This window comes from Nicotiana tabacum, chromosome 8 (genome assembly GCF_000715075.1).
Source record: "Nicotiana tabacum cultivar K326 chromosome 8, ASM71507v2, whole genome shotgun sequence".
NCBI classification, from domain to species: domain Eukaryota; kingdom Viridiplantae; phylum Streptophyta; class Magnoliopsida; order Solanales; family Solanaceae; genus Nicotiana; species Nicotiana tabacum.
Window position 1 is genome coordinate 56,353,295 of NC_134087.1, and position 21,251 is coordinate 56,374,545.

A 21,251-nucleotide genomic window follows, 5' to 3' on the forward strand; every position below is an offset into this window, starting at 1 on the left:
GTGCCATTTAATTTTTTCTTTTACTATTTTTTTGCTAATTAATCAATGCAACTACTTTTCTCATTTACAGATAATACACAAATTTAACTTGTAGAGGTTTTAATTATGTAAGAACTGAAAGTTAAGATTAATTTATGTATTATCTGTAAATTAATTTAAACACCAAACATGAGCGAAAGATCAAACTACCTTCAAACACCAAACATGGGGGAAAGTTTGATATTTCGCCCATATTTGGTGTTTAAATTAATTTTTAAAACTTAAGGTTAAATTACTTGGTTTGATTGCAACACCATATGCAAATAAATATTTTGCCTTAATCTGTTTCACTTGGTTAGGTATAGTTTGACTCAGCCTAAATATGTGTATCACATAACTAGCCATGGCAAAATATCAACTTACTTATTAAATATTAGCTTGTCGGAATATGTCAAAGTCTAAAATTCGAATAAGTATAACCCATTTTAAAATTCTTCATAAGTTTAAAGTCACATAAAATAATAATACTAGCAAATAATGTCAATTTTTTTTAATATCTAAAGGTGTTATAATAAATTCAGATGACTGAGAATCATCTTTTAATATTTAAAAATAAACAAAAATTAAGAGATGATAACTTGAGAATAATCTCAGAAGAGATTCGAAGCTTTAATTTGATATAATAGAATTTGACACCGTTACTATAGTTATATCGCTAAAGCTTACCAAACTTATGAAACTTATTTATTCGGTAAAAATTTATTCATATTGAATGTTTACACGAATTAATAAATGCTGATATATGTATTGAATATATATCTTTTCATGAAATCATAACAAATCCATATTTCCATCTTGTTAAATTACTCAACTATGGCAAGTTAATATTTTCATATTTTTTTATTAAATTACTTAATTAATGTAAAGATTTGATTTGGTGTAAATACCATATGAGTAAATATTTAATGATTTAGTGGGTGTTTGGACATAAGAACTAGTAAATATTTAATGATTTAGTGGGCGTTTGGACATAAGAACTGTAACGAAAAAAGCGAAAAGAAATTCGATTGAAAATGGTATTTGAAAATTAGAGTTGTGTTTGGACATAAATATAAATTTGTGTTGTTTTTGAATTTGTGAGTGAAAATTTTAAAAAATAGTTATTAAAAGTTTTTTAAATTTACGAAAAATTTCAAAATTCATCTTTAAGTACAAAATTAAAATTTTTTATAGCCAAACATTAATTTCGAAAAAAAAAAAATTCAAAAAAAAAAAAAATTCAAAAAAAAAAAAAAATTCATGGCCAAAATTTCTTGGTCATGTCCCGAAAAAAAAAAAGGAAACAAGAAAGGAAAAAGCATAAACCTTTTTTAACACAACACAATGGTACCCAACAAGTATTAATAATTAGGTAGTGTCACTACCCACGATCTTTCTTCTGCAAATTCTGACACTATTTTTCCCACCATCAAACCTTCCCCCTTCTTCAACTCCCCCGCCCCCCCTACTCTCCTCGGGCCCCATCCATAAACCCTTCTGTCCTTTTTCCCCTTATTTTTTTTCAGACAAATCCAAAGTAGCACCGAGAAAACAAATTACACTAATAACAAGGTAGGAAGAGAGTTAGGACAAAGAATTCAATATTTGAATTCAATACTCGTCTTCTCTTTTTCTGTTCTTCTTCTTCTTCTCTATCTTTGTTTACTGTCAAAAAACACATATCTCAACAAACAATCACAAATCTCAATACATGTTCTTCTTCCATTTATTAACTCCCGCAATTAAATAAATTTTATTTTAGGCGCACATAAATAAAAACAAACAATTTTCCCACAAACTTCGATAGATCTCTCCAGAGATACATTGATACTTGTTGCCCCCACTCGTATGGGCGGTCCAGATTCATTCCCCTCTATTTCAAAGGTCAGATTTTTCCCTTCTTTTACATTTACTACTACTTGCCAAATATAAACTCATTGAATTCCTTTTTCACTTGGGATTTCTGCGTTTTTGTTTTTCTTTCCTTTTCACAATGCAATTCTGCAAACAGGTAAAGAGATGACCGGAGGCGGTGGAGACATACACACAACAATTACAGTGAAAATATCGGTAATAATTATAGGAGCTACTGTATGGCTTAAGGACTGTTTGGCTACTGTTTTCGTTTTTTATTTTGAGGAGATGGGGTGCAATGAGTCTAAATCAGTAGATACAGAACTAGTGATTCGTTGTAGAGAGAGGAAGGAACTGATCAAAGCTGCTGCTAGTTACCGTTATGCCCTCGCCGCTGCACATATTTCTTATTTTCACTCCCTTAAGGATGTTGGTGAAGCGCTTCGGAAGTTTGTTGATGAAGAGCTCATTGTTGGCTCTTCTTCTTCGTCTCTTTCAACTCCTTCTTCCCCTTCCTTAATTTTGCCTGGTGAAAGCAAAATTAGCAGCAATAGAAGTAATGCTAGTGGAAACATTCATCATAAGCATAATAAATCTTCTGGATCTTCAATTTCGGTTTCTACGGATAGTTCTGTTTCGGATTTTCACGACGAAGATGAGCATGAGCATGACCATTCTCACTTGCATTTGTCATCAGATTCATCTGACGACGACGACGTTGAGCATTTGCATCTGCAACATAAGGGTCATAGTAATAAGGGTCATAAAAATAAGGGTCATAGTAATAAGGGTCATAGGAATGTACATGAAGATGATGAGCCTCGAAAGGGTCATAGGAATGTACATGAGCATGATGATGAGGATCATGGTCATCATCACCACCATCATCATCGTATGGTGGAAGAAGGGGAGCCATCAACTTCCTCATACCCGCAACAGCAGTATGGGGGGATGCCATATGGGATGATGAATCATGAGCCATATGGTATGATGATGAATCATGAGGCCATATGGTGTGATGATGAATCATGAGGTTCCTCCACCACCACAAGGATTTTGGGATCCATTTTATGGAATGAACCAACAATTTCAGGCTCCTTCTTGGGAAGGAGGTCAAGGACAAGGACAGCAATTTGGTGGTGGAAATCCAAACATGTATGCTTACTACATGAAGAGATCTTCCCCTGTGATGAACACAGTGGTTCACGAAGCAGATCCAGCATCGTCTACTGGGTATTCCAATTCGTATTGGAGCTACCCTAATGAAAATGGTGGGTTTTTTGGATACACAATGGCTCCTCCAATGGGTGAAAGGGGAAGTCAGAGTAATCAAGGGAAGAAGCCAAGTCCTCCAAAGGAGCCACCGCCACCTCCTTCTCCAAAGGCTTCTCTTTGGGACTCTATCAATCCGTTTGATCCTTATGATAATGGCTATTTGGGTTACTTCTCACATGAAAAACACGGTTCTGCATCAGTAGGTAGTAGTCCTAATTCGACTGAAGTGAGGGAGAGAGAGGGCATTCCTGATTTAGAAGAAGAAACTGAGACAGAGATGTATAAGGAGTACCATAAAGGAAAGAATTTGAGTAATGAGTCAAGGACAAGGCGTTCTGGGGAGGCGAATTCGTCAAGAAGTAGTGACAGTGGTAGGAAATCAATGCCACCAATGCCTCATGGAGTTGATTTAAGGGGTGTAGCAGGGCACGGTAGTGTGGGCAGTTCAAAACCAGACTCGTCATTACATAATGTGGAGGGCTCATCAAGTTCGAGGGGAGTAAAATTTGAGGGTAGTAGTGGCAGGACAAAGACGATATCAACAATGTACGATTCAGGTTCTCACCTTTCGAGTGCAGAACCATCACACAGTAGTGGTGGCACAGGGTCAATTGATATCACAGAGGAAAAGAGCTATTTTGAAACGCTCGTGTCAAGAAGCCCAGAAGATGTGCATTTGAAGAAGAAAGGAGTGACTTTTGAGGTTGATGAAATGTCAAAGAACGAGATCGAATCACCCAAGTCAAGTAGCTTGACCACATCACATGCTCATGGCACCAGGGATCTTCATGAGGTTGTGGCTGAAATTAGAGATGAATTTGAGATTGCTTCCAGTAATGGAAGGGAAGTTGCTCTGATGCTTGAGGTTGGGAAGCTTCCTTACCAGCCTAGCCTTGTTAAAGGTATGGTACTGCCAATGTTTCTCTTGATTCAGTGATTCTGGGGTTCTTCTAAGTTTCTACTTTGTCTATCTGGTTCTTTTTTACTTTGTTATGTTCATAAGTTATACTAATTATAGTTTAACGAGTGTAAGCTTAGTTCAGCTCTTTGTCGATGGGAAAAAGAAGAAAAGAAAAGCTTAGTTCAGCTCATTTAGACTTCTTTTTCTGCCCGTTTCTTAATCTACTTAAATCTTCTGGAAAAGGGCCATATTTACTCCTTTACTATCGAAAATAAGTTATATCTACCTCCATTTCAGTTTCTTAGTATAACTACACCTACCGTTATACTTTTGGATCATATTTGCCCTCCACCCGTTACATGATTTGGTCCCATCTTAAAAGAAGACACGTGGCCAACCCTGATTGGATAAAAAGGATCTGCCCCATTTCTAATTAAATCCCACTCGACTCGTAATAATAACCCACCCATCCAAAAAAAAAAATTTAAACTAAATTTAAACTCATTCCCCCACTTTGGAAGAAGTTCTGGTAACAGAACGCTATTCTGATCGTAATGAAGGCTGCCGGATTTCTCTCCCATGAGTATACTTTTCTTGCATAATTCCAGTTCAACTTTCTCTTGTTCTCTTCCTCATCTTCATTTTTTGCATTCTCTTCCCTGTTTCTCCACTCTTTTTGTGTATGCATTTCATGCTTCTAATTATGCAGTAACCAGTAGGCCTCTTGATTGATGCCCAGCTAATGGTTTTCGACATTCCTCCTTATTTGGCATTACCAGCATCCCCATTGTTTGCACCTTCAAAGTCTGTTCCAGGATCTGCTTTATTGGTCTTCCAATTGGTGAACCAAAATCCAATCCTCTTCACTCCACCTTCGTCACCTTCGTCACCTTCCTCCCTCTTCCGTAACACCCGGTAATACCCTTACTCCCCCATTAACCACCACACATTTTCCAGCATTTAACTTCAGAGCAAACTCCATTTACCTCATTCCTATTCTCTCTCAAGAATTACTACAAACTTTCAGTTACTTGTTTTCTTTTTCTTCCTCATTCCCTTTATTCCACTTTTCTCTGTCAAAGTTCCATAGCTTAGCATCAAAAATTAAAGACAACTGCTACATTGGTGATGAAGTTAGCAACTTTCACCATTTTAATGACCGACCACCTCCTTACGGCTAATCTAATTTCCTCCATTCTATGAAACTCTTATCAGAAAAAACGAGCTCAAAATAGATATAAACGGAAAGGGAAAAATATAGGGTTTAAAGAAAGCTAGAAAATTGTGATAATTTTAAGGTGGTGGTAGTATGTAGATTTTTGTTATTGATTTTCATGAAGTTGGGCCTTCTCTTCTGGACTTGTAGGGAAGAAGACCAGGATGGAGAGAAGGAAATAACAGAAATTAATGAGAAAAGGAAAAAATAAAAGAGAAAAGATTAAGAAGAAAATTAAGTTTAGCGGGAGAGTCTTTTTTATCCAATCAGGACCAGCCACATGCCTTTTTTAAGATGGGATCAAGGCATCAAGCCACTTAACGGGTAAGGGGAAAATATGATCCAAAAGTGTAATGGTAGGGGTAGTTTTACTCTGAAACTGAAACGGAGGGTACATATAACTTATTTTCGAGAGTAAAGGGACAAATATGACCCTTTTCCATAAATCTTCACTAACTTGAAAACTTTCTCCCCGGAGTAACCGACAGCCCACTCATGGCATTAGTGTCATTTTAGAATTTAGATTGTTACTGCTTAACAATTTGCTGCTAGTTTTTAGAACGCGACTGTGTTAATCATTATTTATGAGATGGGAACATATTAAATATACCGCATCTCAATGTAAGTTGCAACTAGTTTGTCATTGTTGCACTTGTTCGCCATCTCAATGTGAATTTTTATGAATGTTTCCCTAGCTATTAGTAGTTTTTTAATTAAATTGTGAAAAACAGAGATGGCAATAAGTTAGAAATAGAATTGTTCCAGTAAGCATAGCGAACGCCGTAAATGCATCCAATCGGAGAATTTTCTCTGATCAATAGTCGCTTGTTTGCCTTTATTTGTGATTTGCATGTTATCTCGACTTTCTTGATAAACAAACATGATGACATCCTTCTTACTCCCCTGATTTTTGTGCTCAGAGCTTGTATCCAGGATTTTATACCTGATTGTCCCGTCCATGTCGGTATCGCATACGGTGACACTGAAGTCAGTTAGACTGGCTACCAAAACAAGAAAATTGGTGAAATCCTATTTTGGAGATGTTGGCCAAGACAATGTTGTGCAGCCCTGTAACCTGTCAGCTACCCTTGACGAGCTATATGAATGGGAGAAGAAATTATATAAGGAAGTTAAGGTAATGGTAGACAACTACTAAGATCTTTTTTATGTCTATATGATGAGCTATTGAAAGATTCGTTTGTCTATATATTTTCATGTGTAGAATTCTCTAGAAGTGGAAAACATGGAATTTCTCATGTGCCATGTGAATTGGTATTCTCCTTAATGAATAAAGCCGTTTGACTGATATCTTGTTCAGCTTTTGCTATAGTTGGTTGAAGCTTAAGCAGTGTTTTTTATTCATTGAAAGTTAGCTTTTGGAGCTATTGACTCATCAATTGGATATTAGATTTCAATTCTTTAGGGGACCGGTCTTTTGAAAAATTTTATCATCATTACTGCACTTTTGGGTCAGGTAATTGTATCCTTGGCCCGACTGAAAGCGATCAATGAGTTAGTTCCTAGGTTAAACTTGTGTTTTTATACTGATAAGTGTAACGTGTTCTCTTAACTTTGAGTCAGAAGAACATTTGATGAACCAGATACGGTCATCAAATTTTAGTAGGAATCGGGATGTTTGGATGGTTAATTACAATATCTAGTTCCTTGGGCAAAAGAGTGGTGGGGTAAGACATCTGCTTCCAAACTGGAAGCAAGGATTGAAAAAATTTCATGTTACTCATAAAAAATATAAAAAAACCCTCATGTTTTATGAATGCTGGTGTCCTTGTTTAGAAATATAGAAGATACAATGTGTGATCAGATTGAGCGCATAAACTGAAATGGCAATATAAAACTTTATCATCGCATAATGATGTCAAGATCTCAAAGTGCTCAAGTCGAAGATGAATAAAGAAGTCTTGAGTTCTTTATGCTTTGCTCACTGAAGTAAGGAAATTGGAATTTGTAGCAGCTTACGCCCATGATATATATTTTGACACTGAAACTTCTTTATTCAAGTCAAAGACAAGAAATTACCCTCTCCGTCCCATTTTATGTGATGGTGTTTAACTGGGTTTAAGAAAGAAAGAAAGCTATTTGAAACTTGTGATCTAAAACAAGCCATAGACATTTGCGTGGCTATAAATCATCTCATTAAGGGTAAAATGAGTATTTTAAAGTTAAATTATTTCTAACTATAGAAAGTATCATTCTTTTGTGACAGACTAGAAAAGAATTTGTGTCACATAAAATGGGACAGAGGAAGTAGAATATTGCCTTCCATTAAAAGGTATAGTCACTCAAATGCAGATAATCATAGTTGGATTAGATCCTTACATGTGAAGGTAAGTAGAAAGAAAAGCCATCAAATGATATCTTGGTAGGACTTGGTGTTCCCATCATCCAGTAGTGTCTGGAATTTGTCAACTATTCAACAATATTCTTTTCTTAGTTGTTTACACAGAATTTCCAGTGTTCAGTATTCTTAAACTTCTTTAATTGATTTCAAATTCTAATAGCTTAAAGATCATTACCATTTATTTCCATTAAATAAGAATTCTATGAAAAATCTTACCGTTAAATATTTTGCTGACTTCATACTCTTTAATCTTCATGAAACCATCATATATTTTAAGGGCATTCTTGTTTTCATTATTAATCTGATGGCCTGTGACACATTCAAATGACTCATCTATTGCAGATTCCTGTATCTACTTTCCCATGTTGAATTTTTATCATAGTGATATTGCTGTTTTGGACTTTGTGTTCATTGAAGTGGTTAGTTTGATGTAGGATGAAGAAAAACTGCGGCTTGTATATGAAAAGCACTGTAGAAGGCTGAGAACCTTGGACGAGCAAGGAGCTGAGTCAAGCAAGATAGATGCTACTCAGGCATCGATCAGAAGATTGCTAACAAAACTTAACGTCTGTATAAAAGCAATTGACGCAATTGCACGCAGAATTCACAAATTAAGGGATGAAGAATTGCAACCCCAAGTTGCAGAATTAATTCACGGGTATGGGTCTACTCAATTATTTCGTTAATTCTTGTGTTTCATTCTTTCCTCTATATCACTTTGTTCCCCTTTAAGATTACTGATAGTGCAACAGGTGTATGTTTGCACTTTTTTCCTTACTATGGACTTGCCAACGAGATGATCACATTTGTTTGCTGAGTTCTTTCCAACCTTTTTATATAACGCATTCATCCTTTCTTCATTCATGAACATTTTCTGTTCATTTTTCCTTCCACATTATATGGTGCAGTTGTTTCTATCAAATTAGGATTTTGGAAGAAGGTTCTGCATCCTTTTATTATGTTTCACTTTTAGTTTGGCGAGACAGAAAGTTGGGAAACAGACATGGCCAGAGAAGAGACAAATGACCTAATGTTAATATCTTACTATGCCTAAAATGACGCTGCAGTCCCGGATGGATTAGTTTGAATGCTCACAAGTAGTTAACAAATTTAGTGGTCATATATTAACTAGTCAACATTTGCGGTTTTATATGATATTGGAAATCTTTGTGGATTGATTATGGTTAGCTTTTGAAAATGTAGATATGAATTTGGACTTCTCTGTTCAGCAAGTTAAGAAGGTTGATTGAGATATTGAGTTTTTCCAAAAGACTTGACTGCGTCACCTTAGTGTGTGAAATTATATTTTAGCTGTAGTTAGCTCAAGTGGATAGATGTATTTAATTCTTTTCTGCCCGCATCTGGTAGGTGTATTTTAATTCAGCTGTTACAAAACTACTTATTTTTAAATGGTTATATATGTAATGCAAGTCTTGTAAACTTATGTATTTAGCAATTGTTACTGTCGAGATCTTGGAGAGTTCTATTTGGGGATTGGAACGTTCTTACCAAGGAAATTTAATTTGTATCTTACAGTTGAAAAAAGTAGTTAGAAAACAAAGTATTGAATGTTTGCTTGTTTCGCAGGCTTTTATTTGCGTAATATTTAAGTTCGTTCGGTAGGATTTTGATTCATTATTTGTAGTGGATAATCTATGATCAGTATTTGTTGCTTCACTTCTTATTTCCTTTGTATTATTTTTATTTCTCCTTTCCACATCTTGAGCTGCTATTCTGTTATTTATTTGTATTCCTCTCTTCAAGAAGTAACATGAACCATTTTACTTGGTCATGGATTGTCATCATGAACTTAGCATTGTAATGCATGAATCTTGTTTTCTCCTTTTAAGATATAATGCGAATGTTTATTTTGTCATGCATTGTAATGTATATGAACTAAGCATGCTAATGCACTATTTACTTTTGTTCCTCCATTCAAGAAGTATTCTGAACTTTTACTTCTCATGCATTGTAATGCTACATGAACTTGGCATTGTAATCTATGCTTTATTTTGTATTTCTCGCCTCAAGAATTTAAGTAAATGTTACCCCTCATGCATTCTTAATGCATCATTAACTTATAGCAGTTGCATAAGTTTTCCTGTTCCACTCAATCTACGTGCTGGTGGGTGCACCTTTAGGCCTGATCTGATGATATACTGTATGTAAATAAGCAGGCTGGTGAGAATGTGGAGGTCAATGCTCAGTTGTCATCAGAAGCAGTTTCAAGCAGTGATGGAGAGTAAAACAAGGGCTCTCAAAGCAAATACTGGATTTCAAAGAGATTCAAGCGTGAGAGCTACTCTTGAACTTGAGATGCAGCTTTCGTCATGGTGTAGCCACTTTAATGATTGGATTTGCAGCCAGAAATCCTATGTAGAATCCTTAAACGGGTGGCTTCTACGATGCCTTAAGTATGATCTGGAAGAAACCCCCGATGGACCTGTCCCTTTCTCTCCTGGCCGTCTTGGAGCTCCTCCAGTTTTTGTAATTTGCAATGATTGGAGTCAGGCAATGGAAGCAATTTCTGAAACTCGTGTAGCAATTGCTATGAATAGTTTCGCTACAAGTTTGAGGCAGCTTTGGGAAAGACAAGATGAGGAGCAGAGGCAGAGGATCAAAGCAGAATATCTCTCAAAGGACTACAAGAAACGGCTAACCATGCTTCAGAGTAAGAGAGGGAGCGTGAAGCATGAGCAAGATGCAATGTCCGACGGAAGTCACATAATTGTTCCATCCGAAAAAGGCATTTCACCTTTGGACGATCTAAAGGTGGACTTGGATATGTTTAAAAAGAAATTAGTGGAGGAGAGAACAAAGCACAAGGATGCCATTAAGTTAGTGCATGATGCAGCTTCTAGTAGTTTACAGGGGGGTTTACTTCCAATTTTCAAGGCTTTGGAGAACTTCACATCGGAAGCTCTGAGAGCGCATGAACAAGTCAGGTTACAGAGTGTTAGAGACAGTTCATAGGCAGCGTTGGCATCATTTTCACAATTGGATCCTAACTTTATTCCAATTTGGATAACATTCATGGCGACTAGTTAGAGAGAATGATATATTCGACAGTAACAGCAATTCACGCAGAGGATGCTCTTGGTTACGCAGTGGCTATCAGAAGTTCAGCTTTTGAGACGATAAGTTTTAGCATATTAACTGTTAATCATTAAGTCAGTTTTGTCTGTTGATGTTAATAGGTAGGTACTTGTATAGTAATTCATTTATTTGTTGATTGGGTTTATTGGTGGATAGTTTTATCCATAGGTAATTTATGCTGGATGTATGGTTTATCTGGGTTGGGGAAGGGATGCACTGTGGAAGTTAGCCCTAAGTCTGTCAGGGTAGGGTTGATGAATGAAAATTTTGGCAATGTTGCAGAAAATAAACTCGTTCTAGTTTCCGTCCTATCGAGTTAAGGTCCCTGCTCTATTATGGTGTGGAATGCATTTTAATCATGACCAATCCTTCCCCCCCAAATTCCAGTAGTGGGGTCTGGGGAGGGGCTGTTTCTGAAAGACTCTCGGCTCGAATATTATCACATGTAAAATTTCAAGTGTCGATAACGTTATCTCTCCTCCCGTAGTTGGGGGAGCAATGAAAGAAAGTTTGGGAGGAAATGAAACAATTATGGGTAAATGGAAAAACTGACCGTTCTCAGTAGGTCGATGAGTCTGTTTGGATGTCTTTGTTTCCTCTCTGTGTATGATGCGCTTTGTTTCCTTGCATGGTGCTTTCTTCTATATAATCCTTATTGTGCAAGAATTATGTTGTATGTTAAAAAGATGGTCAATGAGGTCTTCTTCTGTCTCGTGCGGTACCTACTGCTGTGGTTCTTCTTCTCCTCCCTCTCGTCATGCTCTCGGGGTAACTTGCTTAGATGTCCAGGGAGCTATTTTGGGTAGTCCTCCACAACCATGCAAGCGCGGTAAAGCTTATCCTGAAGCAATGAGCAAACTGGGTCACCAGTTGGGATGAGAATGGCTCTAACCTACATGCAGCATTTGATGAATGTCCTCTAGTCTCGTACGTTCTCACCAAATGTCATTCCTTGGTTGGGATCGATTCTTGTTATTCGATACAACAAGGTCAGAGAAGTAGCTAGTACTCATTTGATTGACCTTCTTTCAAAGTTTATATGCGCTCATGCACCTTTCTCTACCTGAGTGGAGTTGGCCTAATGATGTACTGGGACTTGGGTTTCACTTTCCTTCTAAGAGAACTTCAAATGAACGTAACACGTACGAGTACATCTTCTAATATGCGATCTGTTATGGGTGTGTGCATGTTGGAAATTCGCTCATGTGCATCAGAATTCATTTGGTTCCTTGCTTACATTATATGCCCTTCTTGGGATCTACATCCTCCGTTGAGCGGAATGATTACCCCCTTATACAACTCTCGGGGCTCGTTACGAGTGTCAATGCAATGTGTCAGCTTGAGCGTTCCTCTCCAATTATGTTTCCTCAGGTGATAGAAGTACATACACTCATCAGTTATGCTGATGGGTTGTGGTTTGGAGCATCTTCAATTGTCTGCTCTAAATGAGTCTCAGAAAATGGAAACAAAAAGCGTACATCTTGCTGAGTAAGAACATAATTGGGAGAAATAGTTCATTCTTACTAAGTACAAGCATAATCATGCTATTAATGCGTGCAAATCTACTACATTTTGAGAGATTATATTAGTTTAAAAATATTAGAAGAGATAATCATCAAATAACACAGTGAAGAAAGAAAGGGCACCAACACAAGCAGACGCCACTCCACCTCCATATAACAGTGGAAACTGGAGAGGCCAGTATTTATCGTTAAACAGAAACATTTAGTTACCAAGTGTAACCGGAAAGCTAACTTAAGTAAAAGTAAGTCTAAAAGCAAGACATTCAAGACAAGCTTAATAAAGGGTTTTCACTTTGCTTAGTAAATAACTTAGATGATAGTTTCTCCAGAAAAACCTTCATCACGCTGAGATGCACTACTCAAACTATTGAGAATAGCTACGATACCTAATCCTCAACAAAACCTTATCAGAAATATTTGTTACAGACCATGGTAAAAAGGGGCTATTTTTGGGGTTGTGATGGCAGGGGTTCGGGGGGTGGGATGGGATTGGGGTTGGAAATGTAGCGCGAACTATGTTTCCTCACTTCATTGGACCTGGTAAATGGTAAGGCAGCCAACACAATGCCAAATGCCTTGGGAACCTTTAAAATCTCCTCTTGTTGCTATTCTTCCTGGCAGAGGCAAAGAGGAAATTAGACACCATAAAGCAAACAAAAACTAGTCAAAACTTATTCCAAATATCTAAGCCATGTCTGAAAGCAAGTAAGAATCTTTCCTACATTGAGAAGTAAAGGAAGGTAGGTAAAGTTCAAGAGCTTAATCCTTCTCCTGATTGGTTAGCACAAAAAAAAAAAACAAATAGAAAAAATAGAAATATGGTTCTATTCTTAGGCCCATTGATACTTCTTGTTTCCACTCAAACCAAACACAACAGGTAAAAACCACAGAGGAGAAAATGCATGTCTTCAGCTCAAGTTCATTTAATTTCTTGTCCATTCGTTCCAACAACTATCAAAATTTACCTCAATATCACCATTTTTACTAATACTGAACAAAACATTATGTATTGGTTGAATTACAGGTAAACTTCAAAGCAGATGACACAACTCCAAATGCAGCATATGACAACTTCAAATGCTATGTTTTACTCCACAAGTAGTAATAATGTTTTGACCTAGAAGTTCAGTTACCTTTACTTATAGCTCCTCTTTTCTCGAACCTTGGTCCGCAGCTTTATCCCGATTCTTGTGGATGAAGTCAATAATGTCTTCCTTGGTCCTGTCACCTTCATACTGCGAGATCTTTCCACTTGCTGTCTTGAAATAAAGAGTCGGATAACCTTGGACATCAAAAGTTCCCTGGGGAATATCATTAGCAGTAGCATCCTACATAACAGCAAAAGATGACTTTGTTAGCAATTTCCAATAGTCAAATTTCAAATATTTACACAAGATTGAAGTAGCTACCACCGAAAAGGGCTAGGGCGGAAAAACAGCAAAATTAAAGAGGTAAAAGGCATGAAATACTCTGCTTTTAAGAAAACTTAAGTGCAACAAAATTTAAGCACATTGTTTAACAAGTTGAGCGCAAAAATTTTGTTAGGTAATAATGCATGAAGCTGCAAAATGAGGCACGTAATCTCCAAGCTTATACTAGCAAGCAGATACTTGTTGCCTCATGCTTGATCTTTTTACCTTCATTCCTATGCAGGCTATGCTGGTAAGCACTCAACCCTAGGTATTATCTCATCAGTGTTTACATCAGATAGTACTTTGTCCAGATTGGGTGTTAAACATTTTTGTTAATTGGGACCAAATCTTATACAGTTTTACATAAAGAACCCGCTATCACACATTATATATGACAAAAAGTTATGTAAAACAATTTTTTAACTCCTGAACTTTTCTTTCCCCGAAAACAAATACCATGTGCCCAACATGTTCCTCCAATTTTACTGTACAAGCAATAAACATACTCAAAATACACTATATATTTCAGAACCATGACAGAATGAAGAGCTTTGAGTAGGAATCTCACAATTTTAGCAATCATAACATCAGCATCGCTTTCAAATGAGACAGCCACTTCATCAAGGATCGGGGCCAACTGCTTGCAGTGTCCGCACCAAGGGGCATAAAACTCGAGGAGTACTATAAGAAACAACCACAGTAATCATCAAAATGCACATCCAGTAAATATTCTAACTAAAGAACATGTTTGAGTTCAGGGATATGAACAAGACGAACACAAGGAGTAGGATGGAGCAAGGAAGAAATTGAACTACACCACATAATTGACTCGTAACTGTCCACGTGGCAGTTATAAAATGTCATACTGCACTTAAATACATTGTGATACGACTTGTTCGATTAATACTACGTCATATTCCGCAGATGATGATCTTGTACCATATGTTTAATTCTGTCACTCAACATTTTCTGAACAGCTTAATCAGAGCAAGTTGGAACAACTAATCTCAAAATCACGACCATTGTAAGTCCGTCTAGTATGCTTTTAAACTCAATTTATATCATTTTTTCATCAAATCAACTCAATTTATAACATGCTGAATAGCCATGCGAAATAGCAAAATATACAATTTGAAGTTCAGTTGCTTTATTGCATAAGAGTGCATGACAGTGTTACAATAAGTTCTATATAAAGCACTAAGATGGAACTGAACAAAATGTCAACAGTATTTGAACGTCGTAGGGAATACCATTCTTCGCAGAGTTGAAAACCATATCCTGGAGAGTGTCAGCAACCACAACTTTAACAGGTTCGCTGTTAACCTCTGGGATAGGTTCTGATTTTTTGAAAGGTTTCACCTTGCCGTCCTGAAATATGATGTGAGTAAATATTTTAGAAACATTAGATGAAAAAAGTTGCCCACAGAAACAATGCTTCTTGAGAACTTCTCTTTACATTTGATTTGTTTACATCTCAAGCAACACTTAGAATATTTTTAAGAGAAATTCAGTTCATCATTTCAAGAGGTAAAACCAAGGATATGTAAAATGAATTTAAAAGGACTGGAGAAACAATTAATACAAGAGAAACAGGTAAAAGAAAAAGCAGAGTGCTTCATTACCTTAAAATCCTTAACCCATGAAGCAACATGATCAGGCTCAACATTTGGTTTGAGATATTTCTCCCCATCATTTGTCTGTATGATGATTAGAGGTACTTGATCTTCTTTGAGTCCAAAGTACTGCTCAACGAAGCCAAATATATCATCATGTTAACGTCAATAACAAGAAATGATTCAAACACAACAAATACGAAACCTAACCTGGAAGGCACCTTGACTGGCCTCAACATCACCAATTAAGAAACTAATATCATTGCCTTTGTACTGCTCAGCAACTTCATGATACTTGGATTTAAACGTATCAATTAGGTCACTGTTGAAGTTTACAAACAGCATGGCCTGCCAATGTCATACTCATTTATTAGAAACTGCTCGAAATTAATAGGGTAATGGGGAGAAAACGGGGACAAGGCCTCCAGCTCTAAATAGTCCAGCACAAAGAGATAATTGGAACTAAACTTCGATAAGGAAACCAGAGTTGGGTGCATAAAGTGCATATCCAGTACAGCAATAGTGGAATTACGATAGCAGAACCACCAGAAGATATGCTATGTCAAAAGTAGACCCATTTTCGACTACAGCTCTAGAAAGTGCAAGCTAGCAGGAAATTAAATAAGCAGCCGCTATGAGAAACAACTTTACTTGATACACATACTTCCGGAGACAAGCAAAATTTTCGGAAAAAACACAGATGAAGTTCTTCTATCCATTCTTTACTCATCTATCTTTGCTCATGGTAGTTGTTATTATACAGGAAGAGTTCATACTGATAACATAAATGAAAGAGCAACTTAGTATCAGGGTAACAAAACATAATACTCTAAAAGGTGAAGAAAATAATTTGAAAGAAAAATCGTGATCCACATTTACTCTCCTATTAGCAAACATCGTTGCTCCAAAACGTAAAACAAGAGACACCGCCTTCGAATAAGAGATTTGGTAGCATATTGGAGAGTAGATACGGGTTTAGACAGCAACAAGACTAACAGAGTCTGCACATGCAATATAAAACTGGTAAACTAAGTAAATGGTGCACCTTGGCATTTGGACTGTTGAAGAATTTAATAACAAAAGGATGGTTATTGGGGTCCTTGTTAAATAGAGTTACAGTTGGAATGCTTGCTGCTTCAACTAACTTTGCTAAGGTATCCACATCGAACTCCTGCAAGTACATGTGATCATAAGTTGAAACATTGTCTAGTACATCAGAAAATGTACAAAACTTTTACACAGATCCAATACCTGGAAATCTACAAAAAGTTCATCAAAAGGCTTGAATAACCTAACAACAGGGCCTGAAACTGATGAATCCCCTCGAGGAAGGAGTTTAGCATCAAAAGTATGAGCAAACTCATATTCAGAACGCAATCTCTCAGCCAGAGCTGTGAAATTCTCATATTTCTCGCCAAAGAACTCTGGGAAGACCCCAACCTATAAGAATTTCAAACCATAATGTCAACTCCCATTCAGCAGATCTCTTAGGGGTTAAAACAATAAAAGAAAAACATATGCAAACCAGTGGGAGCAATTCTGGGTGTTTGTGTATCAGGTTACTCTGGTGTGAGCATATGTGTTTGGGTGTGTGTACACATATATAATGAGAGAGATACAGAGGGGAGGGCACTTACGATAATGATCTTATTGACATCAGTAACATCATCAGCAGATTTAATTTCAGTAGAAGCAGGACCACTTTGTTTCTTTAAGTAAGAAACGATACCATCCGCCTCACGTGGTCCTTTGTAATCTTGAACAACGCTTCCTCCATACCTCAAGATCTTAATTGTAGGGAAACCTTTTATATCAAACTCACTGGCAAGAATCTTGTTTTGCTCCTCATTAGCATCAACTTTGGCCAGAATAACAGGTGGATCATTCTGACTTAAAATTTGTGCTGCTTTCTCATACTGCAAATTACCAAGTGAAGTGTTGAAATGCATTGCACATACTTATGCTCCAAAACCCTATTACCTTTTATAAGATTCTAAAGAATGTGTTAGTGGTTCTTACCTCAGGAGCAAGTTTCTTGCAATGACCACACCTATAAAATATCAAAGTAATTAATAAACATGGAAAGAAATAATTGCTTCTAATTTGAGGCATACAATTTCCTTGTGACTTAAATAGAGACAGCCATAGCAGATAAGAAGAAGAAGAAAAAAGTGCAGCTTATTTTGTTGATTCAATAAAGAAAATGCACTAAAGCTTCTAGCTTTGACTGTTTGGTCAAGCTGCATAATAATGTAAAAACAAACATCATTCATGATTTCATCATTCCTTGGTGAAATTGTCTCCATGTATTTGCTTACCTTGAGTTTTGGAAATCCAATGCTAAGACTTTTTCAACAAAATGGTACAATGACTTTACTCACTTATGAGCAGAAGTTCAAACTCTTACTCCATATCACTTACTTCAGTCAATACTTAAATACATTTTTATCCACCTTTGGTACTCAAAAATTATCCCGAAAACACTATCCTCACAAATTATTCTACGCCTTGTATGAATACCATATGTCTCTAACTTCTACATCAGAATTTAAACGCAAGAAAAGATTTCCCAAAGTAGAATACTTCCCACAGAGGAATATTTTCGTGAAAACCATTTCCCTTAATTAAAAAAGGGCACCCTGGATCTGATAATCTCCGTAACATCTGTTTAAGCTCTTATTTTTCAAACAAAAGACCAATCGACTATCAATAAACAAAAATATCCCAAAGAAATCAATCTTTTAAGAGAAAAGAAAAACAGAAAATATCTGAATCTGAAAGATACGTCTGAATAGAGAAGCTACAGAGTCAAAAACTACGGACAGTAATGAAAAAAAAAAAAAAGCAAAGTTGCAAATTGAAAGTGTAATTAGTGAAATTTACCAAGGGGCATAGAACTCGACGACGATGAATTTGTGTTTACCGACGAAATCAGAGAAATTGGAGTGATCCAGTGTCACAACGTACTCCTTCTCTTCGCTCTCAGAAGCATAAGAAAGCGATCCTAGCAATGCGTAAACGCAGAGAAATAAGGAAATCCATACCCTAATCGCCATTTTTTCACTCTTATCTCTTCTCTCAGCTCACTGAAAAAATATCTTCAGTTTCGTTTCTCATTGTGGATCTCACGAGGATTTTATATAGTACTAGGAGTATATTGCTTATGGGAACTCTAACCGTGCGGAGATCTGCCATCTACCATACATGAAATGTCAAAAATGCCCCTGTTATTTTACCAGGAATTCTGTAAATTCTCTAAATGCTAGTTATAATACTCTTTTGATTGAAACATTTTATCATAGATCATTTTACTATTTGTATAAAAATTATCATTCTCATGTTAAAGAACTTGCACTTTATATTTCCCTTTCCTATATTATGTTAGCTAAGTAAAAAAGGTAAAATATGCTCTAAACGTTTATCCTTTTGTGCGTGTAGATTATATCTACGTAAAATAAGAAGTAGAAATATTTTCCTTCAATTATTCCAATTCTAAATGATATGTATTTTGTAATATAAAACATTGATACCAATTGCATCAAGTTGGTCGTTATAGTTTGTATTTATAAGTTCTTTTCTTATCTTGTTTTCTTTTTTTCTTTAAAGCACCTTAATGAGCAGTGATGGGTGTAGTGTTAAAGTGACGAGTTCAATTAAATCCATAATTTTTGACGCGGAGTATAATTTTATAGGTAAAAATTTATTAAATTTACAAAAAATAATAGATATGAACCCATAACTTTAAAAATATAATTGACTCAATATTAAAAATCTTAAATATTGAATCCATAAAGTTTAAATATTATATCTGCCTCTGTTAATGAGTATGGGTTTTTTCCACAGTAACATTTTGTTACTCATAGTACTATTTTAACAAGAAAATAAAAAAGGTGAAGGACACCATGTTACGAATTGAAATATTGGAGTAGGTAGAACATATTTGCCCTAAGTATTTTATGTCAAAAACTATATTTTTTTGCTAATTTAGGTAACAAGTGAGGAGGGTATTAAGGTCATTTAGAGGAAGTAGAATTTCTGGACTCCTTTTCGTGATCCAGGGACCCAAAATTAAAAATATAAAAAAATAAAAAGAAGGTGCAGTTAGAGAACGGGACAAACATGGTACTGACGCGTGACTGAAAATACAACACTCTCGAGAGTAACGTTAACAAAATATACTTCACTCTATGCTGTGTCATATGCAACACGTGGAATAAAACAATTTGTCTTTTGATCCGACGTGGCAAATGAAATACGTCACCTGCTTCCGCGTCACGTGCACACTTAACGTCGTCTCGTTGTGCGAGCCGCAGGTGGTGCATGTGCTTCGATCGATAAGTGGCGTTAGCCTTGAGACAAGCGGCGAAGCCCCAGAAATTATCTTTTTCTTTGTTAAATAGAACTGTTTAAATATGCAATTTTAGAAAATATTTTTAAAATTGTGCAAAATTATGGATGTTTATCGGGTGGATTGGGACGGGTTGAACGGGGAAAATCCCAGCCCGTTCGGTTAACGGGCTGGCTGGTTAACGGGCTGGGATAACGGGTTCTTAGCGGGTTGGGAAAATTCAGGTTTTTTAGGGCACGTACGGGTTCGGGCTTAGCGGGTTCAGGCGGGCCGGGTTCCAGTTATTTTATTTTTTTTAAAATTAAATTTTAGTTTTCTTATTCAATGTTATTGATAGTTAAGTATTTGCAAACTTTTAAGGGTTAGAATTAAACTTTGAAGTTTAAAGTTTTGAAATTTGTATTTTAAAATTATAAAATTGAAATTAGAATGTAAGTGGCTACAAAAAATTATTTAATAAGAGTATAAAACCAATAGGCAATATAAGGAACAAACTCCGAAGGCTTTCATTTATATTTTTAATACTTCATTAATTTGCAAGTTCTTTTTTTTATTTTTTTATTTTTGAACTTGCAAATTAAAAGTTTACAATAATTATAAAAACTAAGAAATAGTGCATCACATGTTTTGCATCATTTTTGTAAGTTCTTCCATGTCAACATGAGGTTCTTGGTTTCCGGGATTAGTTGAATCGGAACCATAAACCATTATATCTCCAATTTCTTGGTCCTCCTCTTCGTCTACCTCGTCACGCCCTTGGTTTCGCCGTTCTGATCTTATCCAATCTCTGAAGCACACTAGAATTTCCAAAGCATTGTTGCCCAATGAATGATGTGTATCTCCTAGCTGCTGCCTTGCTTGGCTAAAAGCGCTCTCTAATGCGACTGTTGAAATCGACACATTTAGCACGTCTCGAGCCATGACCGAAAGAACAGGAAATTGATTTGAGTTTCTCCTCCACCAACCAGCGGTAGAAAATCCTTTGTGAGGAGCTCTGGTGACTTTTGCAAGTAGAATTGTAATTCATCAATATTCTTGATACTGGTTTGTTGATGTTCTCCTAGTGTAGAACAAATCTGATAATCTTGAACACAATCATCATTATCCATAGTTGTTCCAGATGTTGAAGGATTAGTTGAAGGAATATTTGCATCTACAACCGAAGAAGCATCAACAATGTTAGCATAATAATTATATAAAGTTTGTAAATGTGTGTGTAGCTCAGAAATACAAGTGTCAATATCAGGAGTTTCAGTTGGGCCAATATCCATATAAGTATATAAAGCTCTAATTAATTGGCAACACTTTATTATTTTGACAGTAGGGTTTAAAATAACACCAATTAGGTAAATATAGGAAATTGGGTAGAAATACTTTTTAAACTTATCTAGCATAGATTCAACAACAGTAGCATATCCTTCTTTCTGCTTCAAATTATGTAGTAAAAGAGAAATTTCAGCAATATGAACTAAACCATTTCAAATGGTAGGATAATAAGCTCCAGAAAACTCAAGTGTACCCACATAAAATTTTTGTAAAAATTGTACAACATCATGAATGACTTCCCAAGTTCTATATGTTAACAAACGGTTAGGATCGGTACAATGAGAATTAGCAACTTCAGTTATAGGCATTC

The 21,251-nt window shown here is 36.1% G+C and overlaps 2 protein-coding genes across 2 annotated transcripts; one reads left to right on the plus strand and one right to left on the minus strand.

The window, feature by feature from the left end:
* Window positions 1–1,381: 1,381 nt before the first annotated feature.
* On the plus strand, window positions 1,382–11,028 carry LOC107764980 (uncharacterized). The gene is made up of 6 exons (XM_075219296.1): window positions 1,382–1,902; window positions 2,030–2,825; window positions 2,878–4,049; window positions 6,185–6,399; window positions 8,058–8,281; window positions 9,801–11,028. Exons 2-6 carry the CDS (start codon window positions 2,038–2,040, stop codon window positions 10,594–10,596), a joined length of 3,195 nt encoding a protein of 1,064 aa, XP_075075397.1. The 5' UTR covers window positions 1,382–1,902; window positions 2,030–2,037; the 3' UTR covers window positions 10,597–11,028.
* A 1,488-nt stretch (window positions 11,029–12,516) lies between these two features.
* Window positions 12,517–18,408, minus strand: LOC107831418 (protein disulfide-isomerase). The gene is made up of 11 exons (XM_075219295.1): window positions 18,151–18,408; window positions 17,287–17,317; window positions 16,905–17,183; window positions 16,519–16,707; window positions 16,313–16,438; window positions 15,478–15,615; window positions 15,277–15,396; window positions 14,905–15,022; window positions 14,223–14,335; window positions 13,376–13,570; window positions 12,517–12,856 (listed from the first exon to the last, which is right to left on the minus strand). The coding sequence occupies exons 1-10, from the start codon at window positions 18,321–18,323 to the stop codon at window positions 13,382–13,384; spliced, it is 1,476 nt and encodes a 491-aa protein (XP_075075396.1). The 5' UTR covers window positions 18,324–18,408; the 3' UTR covers window positions 12,517–12,856; window positions 13,376–13,381.
* Window positions 18,409–21,251: the final 2,843 nt, after the last annotated feature.

Coding starts and splice junctions, on each gene's coding strand:
- LOC107764980 (XM_075219296.1), top strand. CDS start 2,038: ATGACCGGAGGCGGTGGAGACATACACACAACAATTACAGTGAAAATA. Junction 4,050..6,184: donor CCAGCCTAGCCTTGTTAAAG/GTATGGTACTGC, acceptor TTTTGTGCTCAG/AGCTTGTATCCAGGATTTTA. Junction 6,400..8,057: donor AATTATATAAGGAAGTTAAG/GTAATGGTAGAC, acceptor AGTTTGATGTAG/GATGAAGAAAAACTGCGGCT.
- LOC107831418 (XM_075219295.1), bottom strand. CDS start 18,323: ATGGCGATTAGGGTATGGATTTCCTTATTTCTCTGCGTTTACGCATTG. Junction 16,439..16,518: donor AACTTTTTGTAGATTTCCAG/GTATTGGATCTG, acceptor ATGTACTTGCAG/GAGTTCGATGTGGATACCTT. Junction 13,571..14,222: donor ATGTTATGATTGCTAAAATT/GTGAGATTCCTA, acceptor GCTGTTATGTAG/GATGCTACTGCTAATGATAT.